General features: G+C 37.0%; 1 protein-coding gene across 1 annotated transcript in view; it reads left to right on the top strand.

Annotated features, from left to right (window-relative positions):
* glra1 (glycine receptor, alpha 1) overlaps positions 1 to 12994 on the top strand; it is a 60533-nt gene that overhangs the window by 22903 nt on the left and 24636 nt on the right. Inside the window, exons 3-4 of the mRNA XM_016455460.1 lie at positions 6093 to 6160; positions 9288 to 9511. Of these exons, the coding sequence (XP_016310946.1) occupies positions 6093 to 6160; positions 9288 to 9511 (292 nt within the window). The remainder of the gene's footprint in view (positions 1 to 6092; positions 6161 to 9287; positions 9512 to 12994) is intronic.

Here is a 12994-nt window from a genome sequence, read left to right as displayed (position 1 = left end):
CTAAATGATATGAGTTAAAGATGTCTGTGTGTTTTGTTAAGAACTGAGAGTAACCTAACTAATGCAAATGACATCAGTCATGCATCTGTTCTTTTTATAAATGGCATGCTAACTGATAACGGCAAATATTTATATGGGCATAGTGGTTTTAGTTTACTTTGTGGTATAATTGGATATCATTGCTTGACCTTTATTTACCGGTGGGAGGATCAGAGTAATTGGGCTTGAGGCGGGACAATTGCAAAATAGCATGCATTTAATTATTAATTAGCTTCTTTTTGCTTTCGCTGTGGAAATGAGTATTTATTTAATTCCGGATGTAGCCTCCAGTTGTTGGTTTAGCTTTGGAGCTTGTTGACTGCCACTATTTAGTGCCAGTGTATCCCTTTGTGTAGCCGGGCATGCTTTTTATCTGTGCACCATTGATTTTTCCTCTGATCTTGGCTTAAATTATAATTAAATTGAGAGAGCAAATGAATTTCTACACCTGACTGAACAAAAAAACTGTTGACACGTCTAATCTTATACAATTTTGTTGCTTTAGATAACAAGCCATGCTTTCAGATATTGCATTTAAATAATATCATATTTGATTCTGATGTGCAGTCGTTCCCTTACTGCATGTAATGTTGTTTATGTGAGTATTGAGACTGCAGAGATGCAGTTTTAGTCCTATGGGCCGCACGCTGCTGCTGGATTCTTATTACAGCCCTGTTATTTATCTTTATTAAAGGCATTATATACACGGATCACTCCCTTTATGTGAAGTCTTCTGGATGTTTGTCACGGCTCCTGTGTTCTCATGAATGATCTTAGGAGGAGTATCCACAAATCATATTATTACAGTATTATATTGCATTTATCACACAATGGTTAAGCATCGTTCATCCCAGCTGAGATTACTTCTAGCTATTGGTGTGCTGTAAAATGTCTGCAGTGTGTTTAATGTGTATTGTATGCATATATTAACAGTGCATTAAGAGCCATGTTCATAATGTTAGTTATTATTAGTCATGTTCTTTTGTGTATACCTTAAACATAATTCGGCATGATCATGTAAAGGTTGCTGCTTGAAGCATCCGGTTGTAAACGTCTTTGAATATGATTTTTAATTTGTTGGGATGCAATGGTTCTGTTTGGGTTTGTTTTTCTTGCACACATTTTATTTCGAAGTCATTTACACAGCCAATATATAGCTGAATGTGAAGTCACAAGGAAATATGACTTTGCAACATTTAGTTTCCATACAGTTTAGTTTTTACTTTGCTCAGTTTTTTTTCCCATAATAACCATGCATGACTCTGTTAGAGAAGCTATTTTTAGCTAATAACTTATTATTAAAAAAATAGTATAGTAAAATAGATTGAACTTTATTTGAAAGCGAAAGATATTTCTAGCAGCGCATGTCTGATTATTACCTCTGTTTGTTCATAAAAACAGACATATGTAGCATTTTGTCAGCTACACAGTTTGAAGAAGTGCTTGTTAATGGAAAATGACACTGTTTTAAAAATGAAATGTTAAATATTGAAAAATGTGCTTAAGTTAGTATTGTCGCTACTTCTGGCTAGTTATTCTCAACACTGGTAGGACTGTAGTGGGAGTACTACATGATGATTTAGTTATGAATCTACACAGACAGATTACTAAATATCTGAATATCTAAAATATTTAAATAACCCCAACAGCATTTCAATGTATTGACCAATGAAATCTGAATTGGATGGTGAAGAAGTTCAGTGCCATCGCTAGCCCAGCCGAGATTTTGGGCAATTTAATAGAAACTCGTCGCATTAATCTAATTTTCTTCTTATCTCTAATCTTATTATTTCATACGCATAGCTGCTCTGCATAATGAAACAATTGACACAGTCTCTCATATCGTTAAAACCATCAGTTAACCTCAGTGTGAATCAATTTTGCTGCGATATTGACCATTTTATCTCATGACTTCTGCGGCTGCAGCTACCAGGTAATCCAGTGTAATCAAACTGTAGTCGACTCATTCTCCATTCTGGACTCGGAGCCTCAGCCCTCCTATTGATTTATGTCTCTCTCCAGCCTCCCTCCTCCAAGGCTGTCATGTTTCCCCTATCAGTGATGCTAGCCTCAGGGGCAGGAAGAGATCCTGGTAATTTAGCAGTGTGTCATTACTTATAGGCATGTGACAATGCTAACTCAGACACTCTCTCTGAAACTAGCTGTCACTGCACGGGCATCTCTTCCCGTCTGAGCCGCCACTGTCCGGCTCTTATGAATTTTAATACAATCCCCTTAATGGTTAGGGTCGCCTCTAGCTGAACCGAACCTGGAGTGATGGATGGCTGTGACTCCTGCTCAATCTGGATTTGGTTTTGTTGGAATGGGTTGTTTTAAGTAGAAAACACGGAATATATGGAATATAGAATGATGTTTCAGGCTGGGATCCATATAGCTGCTCTGTATATTCATTTGCCAGGCTATTAATTGTTGTTTTGTTCATTTAATGTTTTGTCGCAGTGCTTTGCTAGCACATTTCAGGGCCTGTTGGGCTAAATTGCTTTTTTTTCCAATGCATGGAATATTTTGTTTGTTTTTGAATATAGTAATCTAGTAGAGTATTTTTTACTACTCTATATTATATTGTTTTTGTTTTTTGTATTGTTATTGTAGAATTCTAAAATAGTATTTTCTTTTTTGTTCTATTTTATACTATATTCTCTTTTAGTAGTAGTCTAGTATAGCATTCTGTTTTTTTTTGTGTGAACTATTCTATACCATATTCTGTTTTTAGTATTATTTTTTTACTATTCTGTACTATAATTCTGCTTTTAATGGTAGTGTATTATAGTGTTCTGTTTTTCTGTAATATTCTGTACTAATTATGTTTTTGTAGTATTATTCTATATTATGTTCTGTTTTTTGTAGTATTCTAAAGTAGCATTTTGTTTTTGTAATATTCTACACCATATTGTTGTTTGTTTAATTGTAGTCTAGTATAGCATTCTTTTTTTGCTATTCTATATTATATTCTCTTTTTTGCAGTATTAGGGCTGGGCGATATAGCTAAAAAATATATCAACGATATATGTTTCATATCGTCCGGTATCGATAATTATTGACATTTTTTATAACCTTTTTTAAAACAGAGCAATAGAATTTTTTTGCTCCCGCATTGAGAGTGTCCTCTGGGTACAACATCTCATATGCCATTTTCCCACCAGCTGACCGGCGTAAAACAGACTAATGGCTTTATTGTTCTCCAGTCGCTGCTAGGTAAAGAGATGGACTCTGCTATTGATCAGTTCAGACATGAACCTTGTTAATGAATGACTATAAACCGGTAACTGTAAAAATGAGTTGTGGTTGTTGGTTTATGAAGAAGTAATTGTGGCTGATCTTTGCGACTCACGCGTCCTGTTTGTGTCTGTGTAATAAAGAGAAGCGCAGTGAAACGTATGAGGCTTCTAAACTACCGTCACCTTTACGAGATGAGGGTGGAGGCACTGCTCAGAAATTAAGGTCTGATTCGCTGGGAAAGACAGCGGAGTAAAAAAATGTATAAATAACCCGAACGTCCCTTCTCTGGTGGTTGCTTCCTTCTGCAGTGAGCGGCTCTTAAGAGAGCAGGGCGCAGATCGTTTGGCAAAAACATGGCAAAGCAAATCATTCTTGGCGATGACTCACCCTTTCCTGACAGTTAATGAGCTCTGTCTTTCTCTCTCTTCTCTCCTTATTGGAGGCTGGGCTCACAAATGAACTGCAGTGGGGTTGAGGACATTAGATTTCCTCTGCGCTGCGTCACATACGGCAAGGAAAGCCACGAACAGAAAAATGATTACAGCCGGTGTAATACCCAGTGGAAGAAATAAGCCAAGAGCAAGAAACTATGGGGCTTGACACTGTATAGAGGCTCAAACAGGAACTTCACGATAATGTGCTACAATTTGAGCCAGTTCCAAACCTAGTTAGTTGCCTGCAAAGGCTGGTTCAGTCGGCGCTCTCTTTAAAATAAAGGTTCTTTTTTGGAATCTACGGTTCTGTGAAGAATCTTTAACATCCATAGAACCTTTCCAGGTTCTTTATAGTAGAAAAGGGCTCTTTTAAGAACTGGTTACTGAAACATTCTTTGGGAAAAACTGAAAGCCTTTTAAAATCTTTATTTTAAAGGGTTAGTTCACCCAAAAATGAAAATTATGTCATTAATTACTTACCCTCATGTCTTTCCAAACCTGTAAGACCTACATTCATCTTCAGGACACAGATTAAGATATTTTTGATTAAATCCGAGAGCTCTCTGACCCTCCATTGACAGCAACACAACTGACATGTTCCCAGGTCCAGAAACGTAGCAAGGAGATCGGTAAAATTATCCATGTGACATCAGGGATTCAACCGTAATTTTACGAAGCTGCGAAAACATCACCTGAGCGCGTTCTCAACAGCCGGTGCGTGACGCGTCGTCTTCTTTTTCTTGCTTTACGGCAGATCGCAGACTTAAAAGTGCATTACCACCACCTATCTCTCAAATGGACCATTGACACTCTTATCTACAATCTCAATTAGGAGTGTCAATGGTCCACTTGAGAGATAGGTGGCGGTAATGCACTTATAAGTAAAGCAAGAAGAAGAAGAAGACGCCGTCACGCGCCGGCTGTTGAGAACGTGCTCAGGACAGTTCGTACATTGCGGTGAAAATCAGAGGTAAAAAAAACGATATAAATACTGTTCAGTTTCTTGCACAGACCGATCGTTTCCTGTCTTTACACATCAATGTATCGTCACGAGCCGCAGGGTTTAATTTGGCTTTGTTTGTGTATGTTTTATGACTCTCAAAGCTGTGATTCCCATCCACTTCCATTATATGACTGACAGACTGCAACGGTTTGAGTTAAAAATCTTCGTCTGTGTTCTACCGAAGAAACAAAGTCACCTACATCTTGGATGCCCTGGGGGTAAGCAGATAAACATCAAATTTTCATTTTTGGGTGAACTATCCCCTTAACTCGGATGAAAACGATGCTGTGAAGGGTTGGATTACAGTCTTCACAATTTCACGCTCTATCTTAGTTCATGTAATTTGCTCACTCACAACTTTCTAAACTGTTTTATGAAGTTTTTTTTTTTTTCAGAAGGACGTTTCATCAACAACAATCTATAAACAACCATACAATCCATTGAACGCACTGTACTTCCACCCCTCACAGCCTCATTTTCATTCTTGTCAAAAAGTAAATATGCCACTACCCTGACTAAGGACTATTCCTCAATTAAAACATTTCTTATGGCACAATGCTATACACTGTAAAATTTGGTCAAATCATACTTGTAAGGTGGATTTATTTCCAGGTAATAGTTTTCTTGTGGATTACACTTCAGGAAGAAATTGCAGCCTTTATAGAATTGCCAGACTTTGCAGATTGCAATATGTTTCTTTGCAGTAATCTACTCATTCAGCACCTTAGGATGCTGCGTGTGGCTCGTCAGCAGGCAGAGAAATGGGGTTCAGGGTTTCTCCATGCTGTTCTGCAGCTCTGTATCTAACGAAATCAGATGTCTGGAGAAGCCTGACAGGGTCTTTACGAGGCCATGAGCGCCGTGGCACTCAGAATATCCCCCTTTCTGTGTTTACAGAGCCATATGTGATGGATCGCTTGGTTCTTTTAACAGCAGAAGTATGGTTTCTGTTCAACATCTCTATGACTGCAGGTTTTCATTTGTGCACAAGCATAAGAGATTTACATATAATATTTCTAAAACAGAAATGGGAGGAACAATGGCTTGCCTTTGAGGGTTTGTTCTGTCCTGATAATAAAACTACTGGTCCTTGTCTTTACAGAAGACTCACCTCAACATCCTGTATTAATAATTTTACTCCATATTTTAACAATATCTTTGTTTTGTAAGATGATGCATATCTTAAAAATCTGATTTACATGCTTTGTTAATGACAATGTGCTTATTTAGCAGTAAGCAGGTAAGTTTTGGTTAGTATTGGTAGTTGTTTCTTAATAAAGAATTTTGGTAAGTTTAAAATTTAGAGGATAACTTGCTTAATTTTGTCAGTAGCCGTTAACTTATTTGTTGTTTTTTCTTTTTTTCTTTTTCCACAGGTCCACCTGTGAACGTAACATGCAACATTTTTATTAACAGTTTTGGATCCATTGCTGAAACAACAATGGTGAGTATATGGATTAAAGTGATGCACATGATATGTAACCCTATACTTTCTTTGTGAAAGAAATATAATTGGGCTCCAAATTTATGAGAAATATTCTTCTATTGTGCATTTTTCTAATTGTAATACATCTTTTTTTCAATACAAATTATTAAGTTGATGTGATTGAGAAGTTGAACTGAAAAATTAACAAATTTAAATACGCTTTATTTTTTTTTATAACATTTTTTTCATCTGTTCTGTTTTTTCAAGGTTTTAATATTTTAAATCCAGATTTTAATTGAATTATCAATGCCTTCCCATGACTTCTCTAGTGAAAAAGAAATATACTAAAATACATTTGACATACATTTCATGCTAAGTATACTACAAATACATTTACATATTTATGCGCTTAATACAAATCCTCTGCAGTTGTACTTTTGCTATACTAAACAGGTATACTTAAAGTCTGCTGAATTGGAACAACTAATTTTGTGCTTAATGCACTTAAATTGTGCAAAAGTAGTGCTGAGGTCCAACTAAAGGCATACTTAAGTATATTTGATTGTGCTAAAGTGGAACTATTGCAAGTATACTTCAGGTACACTTTAAATATCTTGCATTTAAAATCTGATATTTTTTCAAAGATCATACAATCCTCATCAATAGCACACATTTTAGGCATAATATTAAGAAATGTGCATTGTGCAATAAAGAAACACTCCAAATAAAATGTCATTATAATTTTATATCAGTAAGTCTTAAGTGATATGTTAATAAATGTATTAATGGATTTCAAGTATGCTTAGTATGAATTAATTGTATTTTAAATAAATGATGGCATAGGTTTTTTTTTTTACTAGGGTAACTGAAATGATAATGACGCAGAGGAGCGATATTGTTGAAATCACTTTCAAAATTTTTTTTTTTTTTTTTAAACTGATGAACCAAGTATATTTGATTGTGCTAAAGTGGAACTATTGCAAGTATACTTCAGGTACACTTTAAATATCTTGCATTTAAAATCTGATATTTTTTCAAAGATCATACAATCCTCATCAATAGCACACATTTTAGGCATAATATTAAGAAATGTGCATTGTGCAATAAAGAAACACTCCAAATAAAATGTCATTATAATTTTATATCAGTAAGTCTTAAGTGATATGTTAATAAATGTATTAATGGATTTCAAGTATGCTTAGTATGAATTAATTGTATTTTAAATAAATGATGGCATAGGTTTTTTTTTTTACTAGGGTAACTGAAATGATAATGACGCAGAGGAGCGATATTGTTGAAATCACTTTCAAAATTTTTTTTTTTTTTTAAACTGATGAACCTTTTTGATTGATTGATTGATTGATTGAAAGAGCGCGAGCATTTAAAGCGGCAGACGACAGAACTGCAGTACAAGCTTATAATAAACAGACCATTATCATCTGATGGTGTGGAGGCTAATAAAAATATCATTCTTGGGGAAAAATGGTGAAAATGTGAACCCATTGATTATATATTGATTACATGCCCATAAGTACCCCCTGGGCCATGTTATTTTTAAAGTGCTTTCAATGTCCATGCATTTCTAGATGTTTTTTTTTTTTTTTTTAACATTGATCTGGTGAAGGTCATACTTTTTCTCGAGCCTTTATGAGCACAAAAATAAATAATGCCAAGATTTCCTGTTTGGCACCAGCTGAGCAGCTCCAAAACTTCAGAGGCTTGCAGAAGCCCCTCAAGCAGAACAAATGCAGCACTTTCCACTCTTTCTTTCCTCCATAAGCAGCGGAATTGATCCGAGTTCCTCATGCTCGTGTTCACACTGAGCAAGCGGCGGCGAGGTGGCGGGGCAGGAGCAGGTAACGCCAGCCGTATCGATAAATCTTTAGCACTTATAGGGCAGCCGAGAACAATGTTTCATCCAGCAATGATCTGAGCGACTCCGGCCACTACTGAGACGGGCATTCCCCCCGGCCTTTCACTGTCCTAATTGTTTACCCTTTTTGTAAGGCACGGGGCCCACGGGAGAGGCGAGTGGATATTTAATTAGCTCACCGGCTCTTTCATTTTCTTGAGGAAGCACGAATGTGTAAATTTCAACGTCCGTCATTTGTTAGCAGAGTTGGGCGCGCGAGAGTCGTGCAAACTTTTTCTAATATGTCACCGTCAGGATAGGATCTGGCCTTGGGCTTGAATGGCATTATGAGTGGGTTGTTGCCATAAATCACTCTCCTTAGCCTAGAGAAATCAAATCAGAAAAAAAGCTGATGAATGTGCGCCCACTCCTCGCTTGTTCGCAAAATCATTCTGTAGGAAACTAGCTGTGCGTTTGACTGCGGGCGTCCTGTTCGGCTGTAGTAACGGATGTCGGATAATCGCAGTAGACAAGAGCAAAAGGTTTTACTAATTTTGCTATATACATACTGTATATTCGTGACGTTAAATGTGTGTAATTTGCATTTGCTGAGGAGAACAGACGTGTTTACATAACACCTGAGATAATGCTTGCGGTAATGAAGTATCGCTCTGTTGTTTTTACAGGGTTCATTTTGCATCCGTGGGCTGTTTTTCATAAAGGAGAAATATTGACAAAGTAAAATCGATGGGACTTGTTCTTTTCCTGTGCTATGGTGGCTGCGCTCTCCGAGAGGCAAATCTAATAACCTGAGACAGATGATTCTCCTCCATCAAAATATTTCGCATTTCTTGGGATGAACCGGTCACCTTACATTAGGATAATTGCCCTGAAATGTCCTTGCATGTTGAAGCTGATTGCCTTTGCAAAGGTCATCCACTATATTCTGTGCCTTGCCAATCATCCCAAGGTGCATTAGTGCCCAGACAGTTTAATGGTCTCCCTAAAATGAAATAACCGCATGCCTGTTTTGGAGAAGAATTGACCATTATGGCAGTGTGTTGGGGCCAAATGCCACTGCTTTACGTTGTCTGCTTTTACGCACTGGCCATCTCACCAGTCTGGCTGCATGGATAGCAATTATCTCAGGCAAAATATATACTGAGACAACACCAAATTTACCTGGACTAAGATTAGACATACTAGCAAAAAAAAAAAAAAGCTGATCAAATGTGCTGGTCTCGCTTCCTCACCTCTGATCTGTTGACATGGCTGTCTTTGTGCGCCCAACAGGATTACAGAGTGAACATTTTCCTGAGACAGCAGTGGAACGACCCTCGGCTGGCCTACAGCGAGTATCCCGATGACTCCCTTGACCTTGATCCCTCCATGTTGGACTCCATTTGGAAACCCGATCTGTTCTTTGCCAATGAAAAGGGAGCCAATTTCCACGAGGTTACTACTGACAACAAGCTTTTGAGGATCTCTAAAAACGGGAATGTTTTGTACAGTATAAGGTGAGAGGACAATATGTAATCTAATTCTGTCAGTAATACATTATACGATGTGTTCACACACTTGTAAGGGAGACTGGGGCATGTTGTCACAGCAGTGTTTACTGCTGTCTGTATTTCTCAGGGTTTGTTTATTTCTGTGTGCCCTTTGAGAAAATGACATACAGTTCATTAAACACTTCTTGAATGGCCCAGCCAGAGCCCTGACTTAAACCCAATTGAGCATCTCTGGAGAGACCTAAAAATGGCTGTCCACCAACGTTTACCATCCAACCTGACAGAACTGGAGAGGATCTGCAAGGAGGAATGGCAGAGGATCCCCAAATCCAGGTGTGAAAAACTTGTTGCATCTTTCCCAAAAAGACTCATGGCTGTATTAGATCAAAGGGGTGCTTCTACTAAATACTGAGCAAAGGGTCTGAATACTTAGGACCATGTGATATTTCAGTTTTTCTTTTTTAATAAATCTGCAAAAATGTCAACGATTCTGTGTTTTTCTGTCAGTATGGGGTGCTGTGTGTACATTAATGAGGAAAAAAAATTTACTTACATGATTTTAGCAAATGGCTGCAATATAACAAAGAGTGAAAAATTTAAGGGGGTCTGAATACTTTCCGTACCCACTGTATATTATAGAATTTTCAGCAAAAAATAAGTAATAAAATAAAAAAGAAATCCATTATTAATCAGCAAAAATGTAAAAGGTAACATTCAAAATCGAACAAATATTGTAGTTAATAAATTATATACAATTATAAAACAATTTGCATGTCTCTTTTAATGTAAAAGACTGTGCTACCATGTTAGTACATTACATTATGTTAACCTTTTTAAAGAAATTGTTACCTTTATTCAGCAAGGATGCATTCAATTAATTAATCGGCAGGTTACATAATCAGAAATGCTTCTTGAGCAGCAAATCAGCATATTAAAATGATTTCTGAAAGATCACGTGACATTGAAGCTTGGAGTAATGATGCTGAAAATTCAGCTTTGCGCCACAAAAATAAATAGCATTTTACAATGTATTCAAACAAAAACAGTTATTTGAAATTGTAAAAATATTTCACAATTTTACTCTTTTTACTGTATTTTTGATCAAATAAATGCAGTCTTGGTGAGCAGAAGAGACTTCTTGCTAACCCCAAACTTTTGAACAGTTCGGAATCTTGTTGAAATCTTAAACTGTTTAAACTGCACAGCATGTTTGCTTAATTGTGCAGTATATTTTAAAATGATTGTATTATTGAAAAAAATGAAATGGCTTAAAGCCTAAAAGATATGAGTATCCTTCTAAGAATGTTTCCAATTTCTAAATTCACTTAATGTCTTATCGCTGTATCATTAAAGAGGACTGGGGATGTAGTGAATAGCCGTGTGGATTGGGAAGCCTCATCTCTTAACTTGACACTATCAAATGAACCTTTCAGATCAGTTTGGTCTTAGCTGTGAACTCCCTCTAAATTGCACCAGCCACAGCACACGGTTAAATTGAACATTGCAGGTAAATAACCACTATCCTGTGATAGTGACGTGATTACAGCCTTGAGTGAGTTTCAAATCAGTTTCTTTATCTAGCTTTCCAATCGTACGAGACAGAGTTAATAAACATAGATTTAAAACGGTTTGGTTGCATTTCTTGAAGGTATAGCCACCTAAATATGAAAAATCTCTCATTATTTGCATATCTTCGTGTTGGTCCAGTCCTGTATGCTGTTATTTGATGATAATTCATAGTGACCGCAAACTGACAGAAGGCACCACAGAAATGGCCTGTATAACTTCAGCACTATATTTTTAGCCATCTGAAGTGAAGAACAGAATGATGTTTCCTCCTCTGCAGCTCTCAAATCAAATTTGGCATCTATGTTCCAGGTTGGACATCAGTAACATCAAACATTATTGGTTCTCCAGTGTCTCATAACCAGGTGTCTCATAAAACCAAAATGGCTTGCGCCATATTTGATTTGAGAGCTGCAGTGGAGGTGGAAATTATCGGTGAAAAACAACTCATGACTGAATTGTAATTATAGTTGCAGTGCTGATATTGTTAATCAAAATTAAAACCATTAAAAACTGCATTATTTGAATTAAAGTTGAAAACTAATAAAATCGAAATAATATTACACTGCATCCTAACCAGATGTAGCGGTAAAAGGTATTCTTTCCTTGTTAATCAGAGTTTTTGTCCTAACTAGCCACGATGGCAATATGTGACGAACGACTTCTGATTCTATTTTAGAAATGATTTCTATTTCTGTAACATCACGCCAGGAACAACAACAACACACAAACTATGACAGCCATAATCTCAGGTTCTGATTATGTGCTTATTTAATGTTAAAATGGTCAAATGTTAGTTTGCGTGACCTTTATAGCCATACTGCAAGCAACAATGGATAATTTAACTCAAAGGAAACATAAACATTAAAACTGTGAACCAAAAAGTGTTTTCCATGACAAAGATTGTATCAGTCACTTAGTATGTATTTTTAATAATTTTAAAATGGTTTAATATTTATCTATTAGATTATGTGCTAGTCCACTTTGTTGTGAGTTCAGTCTGCTTGTGAAGAGAGCCCTCCCATACACTCTTCTGATTGGCTGTGATTTTTTTTATTGATATTGTTGCCGTGTCTGGTGTGGACAAATGAATTGCTTGTCGCTGGAATCTTACCGAATCGCATCTGGTTAGGACAAGGTGTTATAATATTAGATGAAAAAACAAAAACTGAAAATTCTAAATGTTGATAACTAATTAAAGGGGTCATATGATGCTGCTAAAAAGAACATTATTTTGTGTATTTGGTGTAATGAAATGTGTTTATGCGGTTTAAGGTTTAAAAAACACATTATTTTCCACATACTGTACATTATTGTTTCTCCTCTATGCCCCGCCTTTCTGAAACACGTCGATTTTTACAAAGCTCATCGGTCTGAAAAGCGAGGTGTGCTCTGATTGGCCAGATATCCAGTGCGTTGTGATTGGCCGAATACCTCAAGCGTGTGACGGAAATGTTACGCTCCTTACCATACTGTGATGCCGTGTCCGGCCGGAGCGTAACATAAAACCATGTCTGCATTTGTGATCGGAGAAATGACAAACAACAAGTGCTACTCTACACTGCCCAAAACTCGCGTTTGAATCATCAGTGGCAAATTCTTTAAATATAAAAAACTTACTTACAGTCTGTGAGTCAGAACAGCCGGCATTGTAGGTTACTCTACCAGGATCAGGAAACAGTCCATCATAAAATGCGCTGCACACATCTGAATATTTGGGTTAAACTGTTCTGGAACAGTGTTGTAAATACAACTTAACCACTGATTTCTAGTCGTGTCCTCTTTTGGAAGGCCAAACAAAGTAGTTTCGCTTTCACAACGAAACACAGCGTCACACACCGCGGCCTTGAGTGAGCGGAAGACGGGGGATAAAGTGAGGAACGGCCGGAGAGTATGCGGAGGCCGGCTTGAGTGAGCAGAGGC

This window comes from Sinocyclocheilus anshuiensis, unplaced genomic scaffold, assembly GCF_001515605.1.
Source record: "Sinocyclocheilus anshuiensis isolate Anshui unplaced genomic scaffold, SAMN03320099.WGS_v1.1 scaffold235, whole genome shotgun sequence".
NCBI classification, from domain to species: domain Eukaryota; kingdom Metazoa; phylum Chordata; class Actinopteri; order Cypriniformes; family Cyprinidae; genus Sinocyclocheilus; species Sinocyclocheilus anshuiensis.
This window is presented reverse-complemented; position numbering and strand designations above follow the sequence as displayed.